Source organism: Alosa sapidissima, chromosome 12, assembly GCF_018492685.1.
Source record: "Alosa sapidissima isolate fAloSap1 chromosome 12, fAloSap1.pri, whole genome shotgun sequence".
Taxonomy (NCBI): domain Eukaryota; kingdom Metazoa; phylum Chordata; class Actinopteri; order Clupeiformes; family Clupeidae; genus Alosa; species Alosa sapidissima.
Window position 1 is genome coordinate 3,192,501 of NC_055968.1, and position 13,557 is coordinate 3,206,057.

Below are 13,557 nucleotides of genomic sequence, written 5' to 3' on the forward strand. Positions count from 1 at the left end.
TGGAAGACAATCGCTGCTTTGTCCGAAGCAACTCTGCTTTTCCTGACTGCCTGAGCCTTAGAGGACAATTAGAAAGATCTCCTGAAATATCCAACTTTGAGGATGGAAATGAATACTTCCAAGACATACATATGCAATACAGTAAGTAATGCATTTAATGTAATGTATAATGAATTGTACTATATTATAAAGATTAATGGCAAGTTTCCATTAATAAATCCATTAATTAATTCCACAATTTTCCATATTATCTGTAAATTAGATTAAATGAATAACAAATCCGCTCATCATACAATGCATTAGTGAAACAGACTGACCTGACTGCACCAAAGGACAGCAATGAAGAGGCAGATAGACTAAACTACACGTACATGAGGGGCTTGTTTTTTGTGGATACCACACCTATTCTTAAGTTTACAAACTGTGGACCATGCATAATATCATGGCTTATTGCAACTCTATGTACAAATGATTCGTTGAATTTAAGAGGACAGCAAGGTTGCAAAGTTTTCCTCTCTCAAGTCAAATGAAAGAGCTTGTGACTTATCAGCGATTTCAACTGGGCCAAGGTGCTGGTGGTGGAGAGGGGGGCATCTTTTCTTGTATTGTGCTCCCCTACAAGATGAGCCTCAGAAAATGGCACCAGTCTGGCCCCAAGAACCAGCTGTCTTGGCCTGTAGCCATCATTCTCTTGGGAGAGAGGGAGTGAAAGAGAGCTAGAGGGAGAGAGAATGAGACAGACGGTGGGGGTATAGAGGCATGGGAATGGAGAGAGAATGGAGGAATAGAGGGATAAGGACAGAGGGAGAGAAAGAAAGAGAGAGAGAGAGAGAGAGAGAGAGAGTAGGGGGTAACCCTGCAGAGCCTGGTGCGGCACACAAACCCATGCCAGGAATAGAAAGGGGTCTTTTTCTCACATGTGACCCCCCCATGCCTCAACCCCCACAGACAGCAGGATTTCACACACATCTCTTTCATACAATTGATCCCTTCATTCCGTAACAGAGAAAATGAGTGTGGCTTAAGCAGAAAGAGAGGATGAGAGTAAGGTAGAAAAGTAGAGAAAGAGATACTCTTATAAATAATATCATATGAACTGAACTGAACCGGAAATCACCAAAAAACGTGTTTGCTCGCAAAATCAAATAAGAGAAATGAACTTCTAACAACAGTGATTGTAATTGCCGAACATGAAATAATGCTCTTCATCTATGTTTTGACCTTCTAACTTCTAACAAAATAAATAACAAAAGCAAACTTCCACTATTAATTTCATCCATGTTTGAGTGGGTATGAGACAATTGTGTTTGAATCTCACCTTGTGTCTGTGGTGATGGGGTGCTATGACTGAGAGTGTGGGGGGGACTGAAGGTCATTTGGCATCGGCCGAGCCAATATGTCCTGTGACAAGCAGGCCACTGGGAGCCCGCCTCACTGGCCTGACAGCCAATAAACACAGCCATGCAGACAGGCTTGCAGGGAGACATTTTAAAATGTTGTCTATAATATAAGCTATGCACAACACATACTTATTATTTACAACTCTGCTGACTACTAAACATGCACATACACAAAGTCAAAAGCTTTCAAGAGTATTTTGTTGTTTTCATCAGCGAATGAGAGCCCCATTGAGAATGTCCTGGAACCAATACAGTATTTACCTGTTCTGATGTACTGCCAAGTCCAGTGCTCTTTATTGTATGTAAATATGGCCATGGTTTTCAGGAGTTTAGAACTCCCTACAATGTAATTCACAGAACTGTAATGAGCCTCTGGAAAACCATATGAGCTGAGTGCTAGAAACAGACTTACATTTTTCAAACCAGCACTTAGTAAATCCTACGATAACAGAAACGGGCGTGTTTGATAGACACACTGACATAATCTCAATGATTTCCCTTCGAAATTCATCTCCCAATTTATCATAAGGAATAACTTGTGGGTGTTTTTTTCATTGATTTGGTCAAAGATGAAGATACTGGTCATGTCAAATAGCAATAACAAACAGATGTTGTGTCAAGTAAGTTTGGGTTTCAGAAAAAAGGAATTTGCATGTTTCAGTTCATTTGTATTTTAAATGTAGTTTGCATGAAGTTCAAAGTATTTCATCATTAAAAGTTCAAATGATCATCTATAACTAATAAGCAATGGCCAGTATAAACAGTAAGATTGTAAATGGTTTATTTCAAATTATTCATATTGTTCGACCCCTCTTGCCAAAGTCATTAACATACAGTATATTAAATATATTCAGTATATACAATTGAGATATTAATCTAAGATTGATTGCTTCGTTTGACTAAATTGCAGGCATACAAATTTTAAAATGTTTTCTTCTATCATAAGTTTTCTGCATTTCCATATATTTATATCAATATATTTGGATATATCAGCTCTCATATACATATATGTCATCACATCCTATTGACGTCCAAATGGGTACCACATCTTGGAGCGAGAGTACCTGCTTCAGCATATGTAACAAAATAAACATATGGATCAAATCAGGTTGAACTTTTCAGTTTAGCAGCTTGGGTCTTTTCCAAGCTCCCTCCTTTCCTCAGTTCCTCAGTTCCTCTGTCTTTTCTCACGAGCAGGCGGATCCAAATCTTATTTCCCTTCCTCCACACATCACTTGTTCACTGGCCAACAAAACAATCTGCTGTGCCAAGAAAGTGCTTCACAGAACACTTATGATCAACTTTGTCAACATTCACACTGACAGTTCTACCGTCAGTTACAAAAATGGAGTTTCCTGTTTGACACCCCGGTGTCTCCAGTAAAAGTGTGGGTATGAAAATAGCATCCTGCCATAGCTGTCATGCGGAAACAGGGCAGGATGCAAATCAGAAGGCACAGACATCTTCACATCACATCGACAGAAAATGGTTCATTTCTAGCGCTCATCCCTGCACGGCAGAGCACAAAGCCAGAGGCACCCTGAGGCGCAGACCTCTGCCTAAGACACTAGACACATGAACGGATATTACAGCTTTTGCTTAAGTCATTCAGAAGGCTCCACAATGAAATCAGAGGAAAAAATAACAGCACCAGAGTTTAAGATAGAAACATGAAAAGACTGCCCCTATCCATTATGCTAAATGTGTAGCCACCAAGAATACTGTTTGAAATATATTAAAATGTCTAAATTCATACACTAAACTTTGACCTATAGCATATTTTGCATTCTGCTTTTGACATTTCAGCACTATTTCTCAAGGCATCCAGCAGCTCTCAAAGACCCATTGCCCCGTCCCGTGTCCAGGCAAAGGAAGTGACTAACACTTGTCATCCAATGACAAATTAATTCTTGTAACATCGGGAGTGCGCTGAATCACGCCCAGCTTGTGGAGCCACCGTGGTGTTCGCTAACAGATTGACGCACACTGTGAGATCACTGGGCTCTCAGAGCTGCCCGGCGTGCGCGGGCCGGGCCTGGGAAGTGAGCGAGGCCGTGAAGGCTCTCTGGCCTCTCCGGGCCCATTCTGGAGGGCCTGAGTGGAAGTCAAGCCGAGGAGGGAGCAGGAAGGGGGGGGGGGGGGGGGGTGCAGAGCATGCAGTGAGCAGGAAGTTCAAGCAGACAATTTTAATCCTCCAATTTCCTCCTCTCTAATCATTTCTCCCCAGTCCACAGCAGAGGCCAAATTAGAAACATCTTCCAACCCCAACACAAAACACACATGTATGTGCACACACACACACACACACACACACACACACACACAGACACACACACACACACACACACAAAGACATGTATGCACACATGCGTGAACTCAAAATATCATAAAGGACAACAGATATATAGATGTATAGAAATGTAAAAATATTATTTTTTATGGTAAAATACCTAATATTTACATGACTGCAAAAAACATGTATCCATAAATTATAAGCTTAAAACAATTTTAAAACTGTTCTGCTAAAAAATAATACTGCCGCAATCTATGATCCAGCATACTTTATTGTACAATGAATGCAAATATTATTTTAATCATTTCTTGGCTAATTGTTAGCAACATATCCTTCTAGACCAATTTAAAGCTCTAGTCCTGATTGTTGATGACTGTTGATAATGTGCCCATGTATAATTTGAGGACAGATAATGACTGGCACCTTAAGCAGATGGATGAGGGAACAAAAAGGAAGTGTAGCTTAAGTAAATCAGTGAAGAGCCCCAGGGGATGCTGAGCTTTTTAAATAACAAACTGACGCACAACCGTAGCAAAAATCTGACCTGAAAAGTGTTGCATATTCCGAGTCCACTAGATTTGTATCTTTTGCAGTTTTATTATGAAAGCATGAAAATCAAAATGAGAAATAATTTTGATTTCAGATTTTAAAAGCACAGTAGAATGAGCTGATTTTATTAATGGTTGGTGACATGGAATAATTCAATTAGACCTAAAGACCAGGGTGTGAGGGATATATGAGGGGCTTTCAGCGCACAGCAGACAAAATGTGTGTGTGTGTGTGTGTGTGTGTGTGTGTGTGAGAGAGAGAGAGTGTGTGTGTGTGTGTGTGTGGGGGGGGGGGGGGGGTGAGCAGACAGATGTAAAGACTATACAGGGGACTGAGGGCTGAGGGACTATGCTGATTCTTTCATCTGCCTTAATTTGATAATGCTTGAAGCGACAAGCTGAGCAAGTGGATCTGCACACCTCTCTTCGCTGTTATAATTATAAAGACCCATCACTCACAGCATCCCCAGTTCCAACTGCATATATATGAATATCTCTCTCACACACACACACACACACACACACACACACACACACACACACACACACATACAGACACACACACACAAACACACAGACACACACGCAGTCTTACTCTCTTTCCTATTTCTTTCTCGCTCTCTCTATCTCTCTCTCTCTCACACACACACACACACACACACAGACACACACACACTATGCCTTTCGGGTGGGCCTGCTCACTGACAAGTGGATTAGGAGAGGCGCACTTGTAGGAGGCACCGAAATCCCATTACTCCCTCAGGTGGTGCAATATCACATTAGAGACTGCCGCATTAACACTCACTGGTGGCTAAAGACCCCCAATGCACCCTTACAACCCCCCCCACACACACCCACCCCACTCCCATCGCCCACTACATGCCCCACAGCACCTCATGAGAACAAACAGGGTTAATTGTGAGGGTTCATCTCAGACAAAAGCCAGTGTGTGCTTCAATTTATACAAATCATATACCATTCCAGTCTGTGGCTCTATAGGTGTGGATGACCAATGTAAAAAGGACAAACTTAACAGGGACTGTCACAAGAGCAGACACCTTCAAATGTGAGCTGCCTGGCACATACAGAGAAATAATAAAACAGAGATAGTAGTTGTTAATAAGATATCAAATTTTTCTGTGTAAAATAAAACTTCTACTAAATGTCCACCGTGTATTGACACAAAGTGAGAAAACAGCACAAAGTCAGAGATCGGCTGCCGAACCAACCAAACGCGCGTTCAGGTCCGGCGGCTGGACGCAGGCAGACGGCGTGAAAGCTGGAGCGCCACGGGGACAGGAATGAACAAATCTCTCGCTAATTGTTGTGTTGTGAGGCCACTAAGCCATCATGCTTAATCAGACTCAATCGTGCTCTCTCTCACTCACTCATTCTCTTGTGTTCTCTCTCTCTCACTCTCTTTCACTCTCTCTGTAAATTGTACAATTATTGTAACACACAAAAAAAGTTTTAATACATTTAAATTAAATTTTAATATCAATTCAATAATTTTAAACTTTACATTCTGACCTCTAGAGATTTTCTACCTCTGCCTATTTCACACCAAATCACACTATTGTAAGTTATGACTTTTGCAAGAAAAAAAGGAAGTGCATATGAGCTTGTCTTAAATTGCCGTTCTACAGTATCTGTCCTGTACTGTCTAAATCAAAGGCCTTTATAGTTCTCCCATGTAGAGAAATGTTTGCCTATAACAGCATTATTTTATTGTATTTCTTTTTAAATCAATATTATTATCCGTATTATTATGTAAATCATTTTTGATGAACAAATTATTGGTCAAACATGAAAAGTATATTTTCATTGTCTACTTGAAATGTCTACATTGTCTACGCTTGATACACAAGATATTGAATACACTAAAGCTACATTTATATATTTATACATTTACTTTAATTTTCTGAAATTTTAATAAAATTCTTCAGGCCTATTTGCAGTTGTATTTGTATATCCTAAAGAAAATTTCAACACAACTTCACAAATGACGATAATCTCCAGCATGTAATCATTTCAAAGATCTAACTTACACTGGTGCTTATAGTCTTTTTGACAACAGGACAATTCATATTACATCTTTAATACCACTATGTAACAAAGAATGATGTTATTTGTCCTCAAAATGTATTTGAAAATGTTCTCCCAGAATAGTTTTATATAAAAATTCTCCATGTAGTCAAAAATTGTCATTTAAGATGACAGGAAAATACCAAGGATGATTTGAAGAAAAAAAAATTAAAAAGGAAGGAAGAAATGAGAGGGGACAGGTCCAGAGTGGTCAGGAGACAGCTATCATCCGGCAGTCATCACACAGCGGCTGGGTAAGTCCTGTCCCTCTCACTCCTCGGACCCACAGAGATTCCAGCTCATCATCCAACCCCACGCACAGAAAAGCCCCAAGAACACCTCCACTCCCCTTTATTTAGCTCAGTCCCAAACACACTCCAACCCCCCATCAAGCCTCAACACACACACGTTTTATGCCAATGTGGAATAAAAGCATAGAGTGAGAGAGAGTGAGAGAGAGAGAGAGAGAGAGAGAGAGAGATAGGAGAGAGATAGGAATAGATAGAGCCTCCCGGACTGGTGTATGAGTGCGGGCAGCCGGCGTGGCGGGGCTGGCCTGGTTGGGACAAACGGAGGGGGCCCCGAGAGGGAGGAGGGTGCAGGGGGGTAGGAGTAAAGTTCATACTCCTCTAAGAGGAGAATAATGTGCCTATTGTCTCGAGGCAACACAATTATCCTTTATTCAAGCTGGCAAAGTAACCTGCATGCAAACAATCCCCCTCACCCCACTGCCCAAAAAATTAAAGAATGAAAAAGTGTTCTATTTGCCACCATCTCATTCTGTAAAAAATGATTATGATGATAATGACAGCAATAATAAAGATAATAGCAGTGGTGATGCAGAGCTAACGAGGGCTCCCCTAATGAAGACGGCTCGCGGGGCTTCTGGAGAACTTTTATCTCCCCGACCACGCTCATTTGTATCTGTCAGCCACAATAGCCCTTTGTGAATCCTTCTCCGTCCACACAGACTCCAAACACAGAGCCACAGAGCACTCCAGCGAGGCTTTTTTCTGTCCTCCCCTCTTTTATCTTCCCCTCTCTCTCCCACTTTCACCTCACTGCCGCTCGGCAGGAGCAACAGCGGATGTCAAAGGTCGCTTGGCCTCGCTGACCACAACAAGCAAGTTAATCTACCCCGGCGCGGACTCTGGCTTGTCCAAGAAAACACTCCGGTCCTTTTTTCCCCCCCTCTCTCTCTTTCCCTCTCTAACTCTGTCTGTCTCCCTCTCCTTCTCTCCCCCTCTCTCTCCCTCTCTCTTCAGCGCTTTAATTGCTTTGCGGAGTGTCATAGCCGGGAAGCAGAGGGAGAGGTGCTGCACACACTCGCACCGGCTGCACCCAGCCAAAAGGCAGCACGTTCACTGGGCTCAGTGTAAACAACGGATTAGAGGGAGACACGGAGCACCCGGACCTTGCTGCCCTCTTTTTCCCTCGTTAGGACTTATTCCCTAAACTTTTACTCCATCATGTGAGACAAGAAGACACTGACAGAGAGCCGGAGGAAGGGAGGGAAATCCCAGACAGCACCCTGCAAGAAGCTATCACTGGCCAGTGGAGAGGAGCAGGTCAGTTGAAATACCAACAAAAGAGGAGAGTGAAAACTAACAATGCAAAAAAAGTGGTGTGTGTGTTTTTTTGTTCGCTTTGTGCAATGAGAATGACAGCCATGATAAGGATGAAGTCACTTGCGTCTTGCTTTCTCTCTAAAGTTGTAAACAAATGCAGCGGCACACAAGCATAAGCACTAGTGTGGACAGACATCACGTCAGGGCTTATCTAACAACTCTGGGCTGAATGGACACTGAGGAATACTGATGAAAAAACAAAGAACAAAAGTGACGAGAGCGACAGAGGGGCCACTAACCCCACAACAGAGTGACACGACTCAAACAAAAACAAGCCACTCATTAAAAAGCTGCTGAATATGAATGGAAAGAATGGGGATTTCAAAGAAAAAAACATACACCCACACAGACACATTAACTCATAGAGACTTTTGTGTTCAGCTTTTGCATTCAGTAAAAACTAAGAGGGAGTGAAGTTTTTAAAAAAAATACCCAAAAAGGGGGAAGGAAAGAGTGAAGGAGAAAAAAAAGCTTTGGCCACTGCCAACTTACCATCCACCATGTCCTGGCTGAGATGTCGTAGCAAAGCTGCCATTTGATGGACCCTTCCGAGGTTTTGCCTGCCATTATGCTGTCAGCGAGCTTCATCTGATGCTAGTGCACTCGCCGGAGATAAGACACCTAATTGAGAAAACATTTGCACTGGCATGTTGGGCAACATGTAGCCTGCTCCATACCATATGGAATCATGGGTAAAAAAAAAAAAACCTTGACAATGAACCAATCTCGAGCAGCCCCTGTGGCAAGGTGAGTGCCCGTCATCTGCTTGTGGAGCGCGCCGTCCTTAAAAAAAACAGCAGAATGATAAGCCCTTTTTTTTCCACATCACTGAGTGCCTGAAGTCGTTTTCCCCCTCTCCTCTGCCTCTCTCTGTCTCTCTCTCTCCCTCCCTCTCTCTTTCTGCCTCTATCTAGTCTCACGCACTCTATCTTTAATTAGGGATTTTTTTCATTATCAGCACCATCGTCACCACTACTAGTACTATTAGTTCACTAAAGTTTTCTTATACTTCTCCCTTACTTTTCTTCCTCCTCTTCCTCCTCTGCTCCCCTCTTTTTGCCTTTCTGTTCTTTTTCAGAGGAGTGGAGAGATTTAATAGGACAGTGTGGCAGGTAGAGGGAGTGAGGGCAGTGATCTGAACCGCCATGGGCTATTAGCCTGAAATTTGGGCTGGACAGATGGAACTGCTTAAAGACCATCATGCAATGTTTTGTTTTTGGGCTTCTTCTCCCCCCGTGCTCTCCTCTCAAGGCAAAGGTCTATCCCTTGGCAAGAAGACCCTTCAAATACTGAGGACACTCTGGGATGCAAACAGATGACGGACAGTGCAAGGAGTTGTTGTGTTCACTGTTTATTTATTTACTTTGCCATTTTCCAGATAGATCTAGCCAGAGACGGATGCCGGACACAGCGCTAAGGATGACAAACACCATAATCAAGCACATCTAAACTCTTTTTTCTCTTCACTGTCTAAATCCCAGTAAGTTGTAAAATACTTTTTGCCTTTAAATGGAATATTTGTGTAGGGTATATGGCAAGGTGCGGTGTGACAAGTGCACCCCACATTATATGCAGAAACCTTGTTTTAATAGATGTCTTTATCTGTCATTAAAGCAAGTCATTTTTTATTTATTTATACAATTTATTCTGCTAACTTCTGCTAAATTATATCCAAGTTCTGCTAATCTGCTAAAATATATCCAAGCTCTCTTCTATTTAACAACAATCCAGAAAGATACAGACCAGTGTAATAGTAGAGTGAGTCGACAAGTCAGTTTAAGTCATGTATTGCTCTCTCTTTATTTGTTTTTTACAAAACAAAACATCATTTAGCTGTAGGTCTAACATGACAACTGTGAGAGATGTATTATTGAGTCAGATTAAAGCATCTCCTCTACTCCCCTGTCTCCCCTGGCTCCCGTCTCCTTCTCCATGGTTCGGATTGCTCAGGGACAGAATACCTGAGCAGTCAGCGAGAGCCGCTGCAACCATCAAACAGTCCCCCCTTTGTCGATGTTACTCAGGAATTTGATTCGGTATCCAGATATCCAAAAGGTAGGAAGGGAGAGAGGGAGTGAGGGAACAGGTAGAACATGTATGACATCCTCTCTAAATACAAATGCAAAGATTGCCATCCGTGCTCTGATTGACCCAGCTTTGTTTATACCAATCTTTTTTCGCTAATTTTCATTCTAGTTTTGAAGTACTTTTAATTTGCCTGCTCCAGTATTTTGTTGTACAGGTTTTTTTTTTTTTTTAAAGTGTCCAGCTTTACACATGTTTAGATATTTTACATGAGAAAAGTTGTATTAAGTGTCACAATTATAAAGGCATAGATTTGAAACAAAGCCAAATTTTATTGAAAGAGTACTTTCCACTCAGATTTACTATAAATATTTACGATGCTTTATAGATCGCCGAATATGAACAGAATTGAGAGAAATAACTTTTTAATTTTAATTATCTGTAAATTATACCATTAAACTTAAAAAAAAAAAAAAAAAATATTTGACAGTGACAATCATTTTCAATATCACTTAAGTGACATTCACTTATTGTTTTTTGCGGTAATGTCATATCTGGCATCAATATTATGCAGAACAAATATTTGTAAACAGAAGTATTTCCCACTTTTCTCTTTTTTTCTCTTTCATCTATAAAAATCACTATAATTGGCCAGCTTGACAACTTCACCAGCAAAATCCTGTGTCCGTACATGGTGACTTGGTTGCCCATGAAAAGCTGTAGATGGACTCCTGAGATGGAAGGAAAGTCTATCACACTGCGGCAAAAATGATTGTGGGACACAGATCTTTGGAACCCCGTTCACACAGCCAGTGTGTTGTTCTAAACACAAACCTGCTCTTGGAGGTTGAGGGGTGCTGTTTACTGCACACACCTCATGGGTCAGTGGGGGCCACACTAAGCTCACGCTCACACACACTCACTACGGCACGCTCTCCAGTCTGCTCCTCACTTTGAGTCCTTCCTCACGCGTTCACTCTGATGGACTGATGGAATCTACATGGAAAACAAAAATAGAAAAGCAGTGATCAGGTACAAACAGTAAACAGTAAACAAATTATTATTTTGTTTCTGTGTTCTTTATGTTTAAATAAAAATAAGGATCTGCAAAAAATGTAAAATTTGGTAAGTACGTGTAAGTATTTGGTGTTTTGCTTCGGCTGAGAAAGGTGGCACTGATCATTATTTTAAATGGAAAGTTAATGACCAAAGCAATATTTATTTTATTGCGCTCCACATTTAATGAATGAAAATATCTATTTGTTTATGTGTATTTCCAGGTTTGGTTTAATTCAATTAGGGAAGCCTGCTGGCCTGATAGTCATCTGAGTTGTAATTTCACTGTACCTGTTCTTTGACTGTCCAGTAGAAGGCAGTGTTGCATTGATTTCAGCTTTCCACCCATTTTCTGCTCCTCACCTGAAGTGATCAGATTTAACTGTTCAGGAGAGTAGGATGAAAGGTATTGTACATAATTTCAACAAAATACGGGTTTATAGAATACATTTTGCTTTTGGCTCTTTCTGGAGATTTCAAGCCATTCAATGCTTTATGGTGATATCTGAAATCATGGGATAGCTTTCATCAACCCGTATTGGTCCATTGCTTGCCAAATAATACAAGGTAGATGAAACCAGAGAAGTAGTATTCTGGCCCTGGGAGGAAATATCATAAAAGTCCTCAGGTATTTTATTGCTATTTGGGATGCTAATTATTATCACATGTGACAATCAGTTAAACAAAACTTATGTTACTTTATGGGTATACAAAACCAGAAATTGAACACCAAAACAATATCAATACTTGCAATGATATTTTAAGGACAATCACATAGAAACGTTCAATTTATTTTCAGCATTCCCTCTCAATGTTATTTTTTCTGAGCTGCAGAATTAAAAACTAACTACACGACCATTGGGACATTGGAACAAAACAACAAAAGAATGAAACATTACTCAACTGTATTGATTTCCCTCCCCCAAAGGGCCAACATGGTTGCATTCACAAGGCGCACACCTCATTTATGAAATTCTGTCACTTTGTGCAGTCCTGCTACCGCTTCCCAGTGTTTTTCAGCTGGGGACCGCAGTGGCAGATAAACACCGACTCGCACATTTTTTCAATTCATCGAGCAATCCAATAACTCCCCAAAATGTGTGGAGTCACTGGAATCACTTCCCGTTGCTAACCATAATTCAGAATACTGAAAAAACATGATTGAACATCTGGTTCCTTTTCTGGTTGCACTGAAACAGCTCTAGTGTTGGCACACAGCCGCCCTGCCACCCTCTACGGCTCAGTCTGACAGATGCAGATCAAATCCAGCGCTAAAGAGAAGGACTGTTCCAGAGGACTGGAGAGCAGGCTAGAACAAGAGAAGAGATTAGCACATGAGCGCTTGGACAACATGATGTATGTGAGGATGATGATAGTGAAGAGGGTGAAGATAATGATGGGTTGATGATGTGATGAATACGATGCAATGGGAAATGGTAAAGGCAGACACAGAATGACAATTAAAGCAACATTCCGGAGAAATACTACCTCGAGATGATAGGTTTTGATAGTCTATTTTGATAAAATAACTTTTTGATGGTGCACTGAATTATATTAGAGAGAATAGTTTTTCTGCCATTGCCACAATGCACCAAGAACACCTGGTATGTAACTTTGGCACTAGGCAGGAAATGCGATCCTTGCCACCACTTTTCACTACACTGGGTAGGCTACCCCCTTTTAACAAGCTGTGCAGTCTGATAGACTTCAATGGAACTCAAGGTTGGAGAATAGAAAAAAGCTCTAAAACTGCCTTTTGGTTTGTTTGTATGAACAATATATTCACTTTGTCTACTTCCGATATCGGGGGAGTTATATTAAAATGTCTATCCATTCTATTGAAAATTAACTACATGGGGTAAATACCAATTCTCGCAAAATGGGCCTTTAAAAAGAACTGTTAGCATACCATCTCAAATGGGCCTTTAAAAAGAACTGTTAGCATACCATCTCAACGCATGACTCAGGGACAGAGTAGGGGTACAGACAGAATCTGGGAAAAACAATGTGTTGTTTAAAATGGTTTTCTACATCTACATACTGTGTTCATGCACACACATTTTTATGTGCTCTGGCCAATGGCAATGAATATCTGGAAACATCTTCAGTTATTTGGACCTTCGATATAAAATCTCTAAACCAACAATTACATTTACAAGTGAGATTGCATTCTGTGGTCTTTATCCATTGGGTGTTCAGAAATTCTGCAACTGCCTACATGCTAAACAAACAATTTAGAATCAATCTCACTGATGTCTTCAGCTGGAAACTTCTTCTTGCCTTTCCTGGTTATCAAGTGCGAGAGGCTTTGCGGAACATAAAAGGTAACGGGGGAAGCACGACACTCATGAACGCACAAAGTCAGGAAGTCCTGTACTAAACAAGGGTGTTTGTTTTCAAGCATTTTTCCCTCTGATTGTTGACAGATGCTTTTACGTTCCAGGTTGTTAAACTGCAGAGAAGGGTAAGGTATGTCACAAAACAAATATTTTTTCCACGATTGTAGTCATGTTAGCATACAT

At 41.0% G+C, this 13,557-nt stretch overlaps 1 protein-coding gene and 2 long non-coding RNA genes across 6 annotated transcripts in view; 2 read left to right on the top strand and 1 right to left on the bottom strand.

The window, feature by feature from the left end:
• Window positions 1–3,443, top strand: part of LOC121677486 — a 26,868-nt gene extending 23,425 nt beyond the window's left edge. Inside the window, exons 3-4 of the long non-coding RNA XR_006020997.1 lie at window positions 1–141; window positions 3,207–3,443. The exon at window positions 1–141 is cut by the window's left edge and continues 22 nt beyond it. This is a non-coding gene — a long non-coding RNA (uncharacterized LOC121677486). The remainder of the gene's footprint in view (window positions 142–3,206) is intronic.
• nfia (nuclear factor I/A) overlaps window positions 1–8,542 on the bottom strand; it is a 145,909-nt gene extending 137,367 nt beyond the window's left edge. For all 4 annotated transcript variants that reach the window (XM_042056185.1, XM_042056184.1, XM_042056182.1 and 1 more), the window contains exon 1: window positions 8,447–8,542. In XM_042056185.1, coding sequence (XP_041912119.1) covers window positions 8,447–8,542 — 96 coding nt within the window. The remainder of the gene's footprint in view (window positions 1–8,446) is intronic.
• Window positions 7,414–11,013, top strand: LOC121677489. Its single transcript, XR_006021002.1, has 3 exons — window positions 7,414–9,434; window positions 9,905–10,009; window positions 10,635–11,013. It is a non-coding gene; the product is annotated as an uncharacterized LOC121677489 (long non-coding RNA).
• Window positions 11,014–13,557: the final 2,544 nt, after the last annotated feature.